The 9,077-nt window shown below is 43.8% G+C and overlaps 1 protein-coding gene across 2 annotated transcripts in view; it reads right to left on the bottom strand.

Annotated features, from left to right (window-relative positions):
* Positions 1 to 7,356: 7,356 nt before the first annotated feature.
* Positions 7,357 to 9,077, bottom strand: part of psen1 (presenilin 1) — a 64,495-nt gene continuing 62,774 nt past the window's right edge. For both annotated transcript variants that reach the window (XM_068039734.1, XM_068039735.1), the window contains one exon: positions 7,357 to 8,440. In XM_068039734.1, the coding sequence (XP_067895835.1) occupies positions 8,285 to 8,440 (156 nt within the window). In that variant the 3' untranslated portion in view covers positions 7,357 to 8,284. The remainder of the gene's footprint in view (positions 8,441 to 9,077) is intronic.

Below are 9,077 nucleotides of genomic sequence, written 5' to 3'. Positions count from 1 at the left end.
CAGTGTTTTATAAAGGTTCAGTGTAACTTCCGTGCTTTTGTACTCTGTTTATAAAGCCAAGGATCTCATATGCTTTTTAAAAAAAAAAGCCTTCTCAACTTGCCCTCCCACCTCCAAAGATTTGTGTACTCACCACACCCCCTCCCCCCCCCCATGTGCCTCTGTTCCTGCACCCCCTTTCAAACTGTACCATTTGGTTTATATTGCCTCTCTTCATACTTCCTACCAAAATGCATCACTTAACCTTATTAAATTGCATTTGCCATGTGTCTGCCCATTTCACCAGTCTACGTCCTCCTAAAGTCTGTTACTATCCAGCTCACTGTTTACATTTCAAAGCTCTGCAAACTTTGAAATTATGCCCTATACCCCAAGTGCAGGTCATTAATATATATCCAAACAACTGGTGGTCCTAATACCAGTACTTGGGAGTACATCACTGTGTATCTCCCTCCAATCTGAAAAACAACCATTCTCCATTACACTGTTTTCTGTTCTATTTTCATATTCACATTGCCACTTCCCTTTTAATCACATGGGTACTGGGAGAAAATCTACTATAAAGCCAGCCTGCCCCTTGTTAAAGGAGGGAATGGAAATAGAAGACAATTGAAAATATTAGATAAAATGAAAATCATTTTTCAACAGTCACTGCCACCCACAACCTTTCTAAAGGTTGGGCGGCACAGTGGCGCAGTGGTTAGCACTGCAGCCTCACAGCTCCAGCGACCCGGGTTCAATTCTGGGTACTGCCTGTGTGGAGTTTGCAAGTTCTCCCTGTGTCTGTGTGGGTTTCCTCCGGGTGCTCCGGTTTCCTCCCACAGCCAAAAGGTAGGTAAATTGGCCATTATAAATTGCCCTTCGTATAGGTAGGTGGTAGGGGAATATAGGGACAGGTGAGGATGTGGTAGGAATATGGGATTAGTGTAGGATTAGTATAAATGGGTGGTTAATGGTCAGCACAGACTCGGTGGGCCGAAGGGCCTGTTTCAGTGCTGTATCTCTAAATCAAAAAAAAATAAATCTACCATATTGTTTATTTGGATGTTGAACCCAATTATCCATACAGATGTTGTTGGAGCCTCTCAGACTGAACTTGTGAAACCCATCCTCTCAGTGACTGCGACAGGGATGCCCGATGTAGTTGATTGATGTACTGGCTCTTGGCCAAAATATGGATCATTATAAACCACAGTTACTATAAGCTTAAACTCTTCCAAGTCACAAAGGAAGAGGACGGGGGAAATCTGCCTTCTTAGAACAGGCATACTAAGGAGTTTGTATAATGCAGAGTCTTGCACTTGCATTTTACATATTGAGAACCCAACAATCATGTGTGAAGCAGTGTTGTGTGTGTTTTTGGTGGCGTCTGTCAATAACTCAATGATAGGTACTTTGTATAGGTACATAATACCCCATTCAAAAACTGGAATTTAACATTGAAGTTCTAGGCAAAACTTAACAGTTTAAGTGCTGTACATCCTCTATACACATTGACTTCTTGCTTTTTTCCACAAGAACCATTTGTCACGGGCTATCTCTTCTAGGACACGTTTACACCAAGAACTAAACCGCTTTGCACGAACACTGCAATAGATGCACTCTGTCGGGGTTACAGAACCAGAAAGAATTCAGACCAACCACAGGTACCACCCATGGGGAAAGGTGTAAAGAAGACAGTCTGTCCCGTGGCAAAGTTCTTCAATTCTTTTCCTCTCTTTGTCCAACTGAACGTGGTGCGGGAAGTGGCAAAATCTATTTTTTAAAGCAAATTTAACAGCAGCACATCACAGTTGGATTAAGCTTGAATTTTCAGCAAAAGAAGAAATAATGATGCAGAGAAAGAACCTAAAATGGTTTGGAATGATCCTCAACAATGCAAGAGGAAAACAGTACGAAGCTTGAGCCTTAAGCTTAACATCGTTTGATTGGAGGGTTCCTCGTGTCGGGAGAACTTCTCTTGGCCTGGGAGGTGGTGGGGCTGGTGAAAAATGGCTGCCAGTGTAGCTTGGTCAGCAGGTCCCAAAATAATTGTAGAACATTCCTCAACCTGCTTTAGGCTATGCAGTGTTTTATCCTATGATCAGATGAACAGATCATACCCACCCCTTGGATTGTAAAGAAGCTCACTCCATCTTAAGCATAAGGAATACACTGCTGATCCCACTGGCTACTGTTTAGGGCTCCAAAGATCAGAATAACAGAATTGGACATATCATTTGCATGTCCTTTGACTACACCTACCATATTTGGGCAGACCAATCATCGGAACAAGAGGAGGCTATTCAGTCCCTTGAGCCTGCACAGTCATTCAATCAGATCAGACTGAATCTTAATTCCATTTGCCCATCTTTGTTCCATATCCCAATAGCCCAGCCTTCAAAAATCTGTTGATTGTTAACTATGTTGCAACAGGGGCTACACTTTAAACGTACTCAATTGGCTATATAGTGCTTTGGGATGCCCTGAGGTCATGAAAGGCGTTATATAAATGCGACTTTCTTTCTTGTTTTGAAAGCTCCAATTGTAGCCCCCAGCCACCACAGCCTTTTGGGAGAAAGGTTTTCCAGATTTCCACTAACTTTGTGTGGATAAAGCACTTCCTGAATCTTCTTTTTGTTTATGGGATGTGAGCATCACTGGCTAGGACAGCATTTATTGCCCATCCCTAATTGCCCTCGAGAAGGTGGTGGTAAGCTGCCTTCTTGAACCGCTGCAGTCCATGCGGGTAGGTACACCCACAGTGCTGTTAGGAAGGGAGTTCCAGGATTTTGACCCAGTGACTGTGAAGGAACGGCGATATAGTTCCAAGTTAGGATGGTGTGTGGCTTTAAAAAAAATTCTTTCATGGGATGTGAGTGTCACTGTCAAGGCCAGCATTAGTTACCCATCCCTAATTATCCTGGACAACTGAATGGCTTGCTAGGTCATTTCAGAGGTCAGACTACATTGTCAACTACATTGCTGTGGGTCTGGAGTCACATGGAGCCAGACCAGATAAGGACAGCAGGTTTCCTTTCCTAAAGGACATTAATGAACCAGACGGGTTTTTACGTCAATTGCTAATATTTTTCATGGCACCATCACTGAGACTAGCTTACAATTCCAAATTTTTTATTCATTAATTGAACTTATTAGCTGAATTTGAACCTGTATTCCCAGGGCATTGGTCTGAGCCACTGGATTGCTAGTTCAGTGATATTACCACTACACTATTGTTTCCCCCATAGCTTGGAGGGGAACTTGCAGGTGATGGTGTTCCCATTCGTCTGCTGCCCTTATCCTTCTAGATGGGAGAGGTCGCGGGTTTGGAAGGTGCTGTGAAAGGAGCTTTGGTGGGTTGCTGCAGTGCATCTTGTAAATGGTACACACTGCTGCCACTGTGCATCGGTGGTGGAGGGAGTGAATGTTTGTTGATGGGGTGCCAATCAAGTGGGCTGATTTGTTCTGGATGATGTCAAGCTTCTTGAGTGTTGTTGGAGCTGCACTCATCCAGGCAAGTGGAGAGTATTCCATCACACTCCTGGCTTGTGCCTTGTAGATGGTAAACAGGCTTTGGGGAGTTAGGTGGCAAGTTACTTGCCACAGACGTCCCAGCCTCTGACCTGCTCTTGTTGCCAAAGTATTTATGTGGCTGGTTCAGTTAAGGTTCTGGTCAATGGTGACTTCCCAGAATGTTCATAGTGGGGGATTTAGCGATGGTAATGCCACTGAACATCAAGGGAAGATGGTTATTATCTGGCACTAGTGGAGTATGAATGTTACTTGCCACTTATCAGCTGAAGCCTGAATTTTGTCCAGCTCTTTCAGTCCATGCCTGTATGCAGCTTCAGTATCTGAGGAGTTGTCAATGGAATGGAACACTGTGAAATCATCAGTGAACATCCCTAGTTCTGACGTTATGATGGAGGAAAGGTCATTGATGAAGCAGCTGAAGATGGTTGGGCCTGAGACACTACCCTGAGGAACGCTTGCAGTGATGTTTTGGGATTGAGATGATTGGCCTCCAACAACAACAACCATCTTCCTTTGTGCTAGGTATGACTCCAACCAGTGGAGAGTTTTACCCCTGAATTCCATTGACTTCAGTTTTGCTCGGACTCCTTGATGCCATACTCAGTCAAATGCTGCCTTGATGTCAAGAGCAGTCACTTACACTTCACCTTAGGAATTCAGCAATTTTGTCCATGTTTGGACCAAGGCTATAATGAAGTCAGGAGCCAAGGCCTTGACAGAACCCAAACTGAGCTGAGTAAGTGCCGCATAATAGCGCTGTCAACGACACCTTCCATCACTTTGCTGATGTTTGAGAGTAGACTGATGGAACAGTAATTGGCCAGATTGGATTTGTCCTGCTTTTTGGGAAAGGACAGACCTGGGCAATTTTCCACATTGTTGGGTAGATGCCAGTGTTGTAGTTGTATTGGAATAGCTTGGCTTGGGACACGGCCAGTTGTGGAGCACAAGTCTTCACTACTACGGCTGGGATGTTGTCACGGCCCATCGACTTTGCAGTATCAGTGTCTTCAGCCATTTCTTGATAACGTGGAGTGAATTAAATTGTCTGAAGATAGGCAGCTGGGGTGGCGGGGACCTCAGATGAAGGCCAAGGTGGATCATCCACTCAGCACTTCTGACTAAAAATGTCTACAAATGCATGTAGTCCTATCTTGTAGCTTCACCAGGTTAGCACCTCATTTTCAGGTATGTCTTGTACTGCTCTGGCATACTCTCCTGCACTCCTAATTGAACCATTGTTGATCCCCTGCCCTGATGGTAATGGTAGATTAAGGGATATGCCAGACCATGAGGTAAGATTGTGATGAAGTGCAATTCTCCTGCTGCTGATGGCCCACCGTACCTCATGGATGCCCAGTTTTGAGCTAATAGATCAGTCCTGAATCTATGCCAATTATTATGGTGGTAATGTCACACAATACAATGGAGGCTATCCTCAGTGTGAAGACAGGACTTCGTCTCCACAAGGACTGTGGTCACTCATACCAATACTTTCATAGACAGATGCAATGCAACAGGTAGACTAGTGAAAGCGAGGCCTTTCCCTCTCGGTTTTCTCACCACCTGCCACAGGCCCAGTCTGACAGATATGTCCTTCAGGTCATGGTCAGCTTGATGGGTAGTGGTGCTGCCGTGGCATACTTGATAATGGACATTGAAGGAATACATGATTAATAGGAAAATAGTGAGAGGCGTTAGAGGAAATGGATAGAAATGGAAATCCCTGAGCTGGCGGGCAGCCATAAAGACAGGGCTAAATTGTGGCGAGTCGAAGAGACTTAGTAGTTGGCAGGAAAAAAGACAGAGGCGCAAGGGGAGAGCCAACTGTGCAACAGCCCCAACAAACAAATTTCTCTGCAGCACCTGTGGAAGAGCCTGTCACTCCAGAATTGGCCTTTATAGCCACTCCAGGCGCTGCTTCACAAACCACTGACCACCTCCAGGCGCGTACCCATTGTCTCTCGAGATAAGGAGGCCCAAAAGAAAGTGAGAGGCGTTAGAGGAAATGGATAGAAATGGAAATCCCTGAAGTTTGCAGGACAGGTCGATAAGGTGGTTAAGAAGGCATATGGAATCCTTTCCTTTATTAGCTGAGGTATAGAATACAAGAGCAGGGAGGTTATGCTGGAACTGTATAACCCATCGGTTAGGCCACAACTTGAGTACTGTGTGCAGTTCTGGTCACCTCCTAACAGAAAGGATGTAATTGCACGAGAGAGGGTACAGAGGAGATTTACGAGAATGTTGCCAGGACAGGAAAAATGCAGCTATGGGGAAAGTTCGGATAGGCTGGGTTGTTCTCCTTGGAACAGAGAAGGCTGAGGGGAGATCTGATTGAAATGTACAAAATTTTGAGGGGCCTGGATAGAGCAGAGAGGTCAGTGACAAGTGGGCATAGATTTAAAGTGATTGGTAGAAAAATTAGAGGGGAGATGAGGAAACACCTTTTCACCCAGAGGGTGGTGATGGTCTGGAACTCCTCCTGAAAGGGTAGTTGAAGCAGAAATCCTCAACTCATTCAAAAGGAGTCTGGATATGCCGTAATCTGCACGACTATGGACCAAATACTGGAAGGTGGGATTAGAATGGGAGGATTGTATTTTGAGTGGCACAGACACGATGGGCCAAATGGCCTCTTTCTGTGCCTTAAACTTTCTTTGATTCTATTCTATTCAAAAAGTCCCTCACCCAGAGTACATTCTGTGCCCTTGCTACCCTCAGTGCTTCTTTCAAATGGTGTTCAACATGGAGGAGCACTGATTTATCAACTGGGGGAAGGCAGTAGGTGGTAATCAGCAGATTTCCTTGCCCATGTTTGATCTGATGCTGGGAGACTTCATGGGGTCTGACATCAATGTTGAGGACTCCCATGTCCCCTCCCTCAACTGCTATACCACTGTGCTGTCACCTCTGGTGGGTGTCTTGCCAATGGGACAGGACATACCCAGGGATGGTGAGGGAGGAGTCTAAGATATTGGCTGAAGGTATGATTCTGTTAAGTATGGACTATGCCTGATTTCCCTGCTGAATGACCTGACTAATTTTAAGGTTATGTTGCCTTGTTCTGGATCCCCCCACCAGTGGAAACAGTTTCTCTCTATCTACCTTATCAAATCCTTGAATCCATGTCTCCCTCACTTTCTGTGGAAAATGCCAGATGTGCCATGGGTGAGTGAGCATCTGGCAGATTATCTCCGTTTCCTGCTGACTCCCAATCCCCTCATTAGACAATAGGGATTTTTACCCTTGATCATAGAATTAGTCTTTTATGGCACAGGAGACCATTCTGTCCATCGAACCTATGTTGGCTCTCCACGGAGCTATGCAGTCAGTCTCACTCCCTTGCTCGATCCCTGTAGTCCTGCAAGTCAATTTCTCGTAGGTGGCCATCCAACTTTCTCTTGAAGTCATTGATCTTCTCCACTTCCACCACCCTGTGGGCAGAGTGTTTCAGGTCATTACCACCCGCTGTGTAGAAAAGTTCTTCCTCATATTCCCCTGCATCTTTTGCCCAAAACTTTCAATCTGTATTCCCTAGTCCTTGTACTATTAGTTAATGGGAACAGTTTTTCCTTGTATAACTTATCTAAGCCCGTCATAATCTTGTATACCTCTATCAAATCTCCCCTCAATCTCCTTTGCTCGGAGAAGAAACTCATCTTTTCCAACCTAAGCTTGTAACTAAAAATCCTCCATCCCTGGAACTATTCTGGTAAATCTCCTCTGCACCCTCTCAAGGACCCGCACATCCTCCCTGAAGTGCAGTGACCAGAACTGGACACAGTACTCCAGTTGGGACCTAAAGGTTCAATAGAAAGAAGACAGCAAGAGGCAAAATTCCAGTGTATCACTTACTTTTAATTGCTACCACTCAAAAGACCAGAAAGAAGTTCAATTGGTTTCAATAAAGAACCAAACGGTTTTGAAAATGGTTCGATATATTTGTGTGCATCTTCTCAAAACATCAAAGTCTACAGCCTCTAATTCATATCACAATAAAAAAAAAATCAAGGACATTGGTAGAAAAAGCAAAATATCACAGTTGCTGGAAATCTGCAATAGAAACAAAGTGCTGGGAAACATTCAGGAGTCCCAGTCATCGACCTGGAACTTTAACCCGACCTTGCTCTCTCCACAGATACTAACTGACCTGCTGAGTGTTTTCAGCATTTCCTGTTTTTATTTCAAAAGTATGCTGGTGTTTAGTTGAACCATTAATTTTGGGGGAAAAAAGTTCAATTAGGGGTAAAGTAAAGTTTATGGCATGTCTATTTAAGACATGTTTACTTAATGGGGGCCACCACCAGCATGGAAAAGCTTCTTGAAAGTACAAAAATCTTTTACATAGTAATAAATTAGCAAAGTGAAGGAACATTTTGGAAATTGAATGAAGACACAGTTTGTTTTCATTGCATTGTAACACTATTTACAGAAACACTGCATCCAGGAAAAGGCTGTGCTGGCCTTTCACCAACACATCCTGCAATTCTCTGCTTTGCCTCTGTTACACCTTGGTAGAAATGCACTGAAATGTTAAAACAGCAGCCAATCCTGCAGACACACACAAGGTTGACTTTATTCGGAAGTGTGTCACTGGCGTTGACCAGATTAGAAACATGATGAATTGAACAGGTAATTATAATCCACACAGGTTCTACTAACTCTTACTTTTCTCTACTTATACTGATTACAAAAAAGTCCCTTTTCCAGTGCTCAGCATGACTATCTTACAGTATATCTTGGAAACACATTACAAAAAAAGGTACTATATATAAAATTGATGTAAAACAAGTTGGTCCATGAATGGACGGACCAGGTTATCTGTAGCAAAATAGAAAACTAGCCCAAACGTAATTGAGATTGGAAGTGCTGGTAACGCCTTCTTAAAGATGGCAAGCAGCAGGAGAGTAAGGCACAAACCCTGAAACACAAAGAAGAGGCAAATTACTAATCTGGTTAATTCTCTCACAACCCCTTTCCCAAAAGCAAAATACAAAAAAGGAGGACAAGGCATTCCAATTTATAGACATAAACAAAAGCAGTAAATTCCACTACTTGGCTGGCTCAGGTCCAGGTTGCGTGATTGATGGGTGACCGGAAACAAGATATTTTCCTCCCCCAATGCTCCTGCAACCAAACACATCCACACCAAGAAACAACTTTCCGAAGAAACATTTCACAAAGTAGAAACAGCAATTGCACAAATTGTTGTGCACCCATCCAGTACAACAGATAGAATAAGGTGATCACACCCAGCCTGGGTACGTTCTGCAGGCAGAAGTCCAGAGCCACGTTGCCTACTTATACTCAGTAAGAATTTAAGAAAATGAAGAAAATTAGGGATCATGAAAGAAAAAGGCTAGAAGCATAGGAAGTTATAGGAACAGGAGGCGGCCATTCAGCCCCTTGGAGCGATTCTACCATTCAATTAGATTATGGCTGAATGGCACCTCAATTCCTGCCTTTGTTCCATATCCCTTCATATCCTTACCCAATAAAATCTATCAATTTCACTCTTTAAAGTTCCAACTTGACCCCCAGCATCCACTTTTGGGAAG

Source organism: Heterodontus francisci, chromosome 9, assembly GCF_036365525.1.
Source record: "Heterodontus francisci isolate sHetFra1 chromosome 9, sHetFra1.hap1, whole genome shotgun sequence".
Classification (NCBI taxonomy): Eukaryota; Metazoa; Chordata; class Chondrichthyes; order Heterodontiformes; family Heterodontidae; genus Heterodontus; species Heterodontus francisci.
Note: the sequence above shows the minus strand (reverse complement) of the source record. Positions and strands in the feature narration are given on the sequence as shown.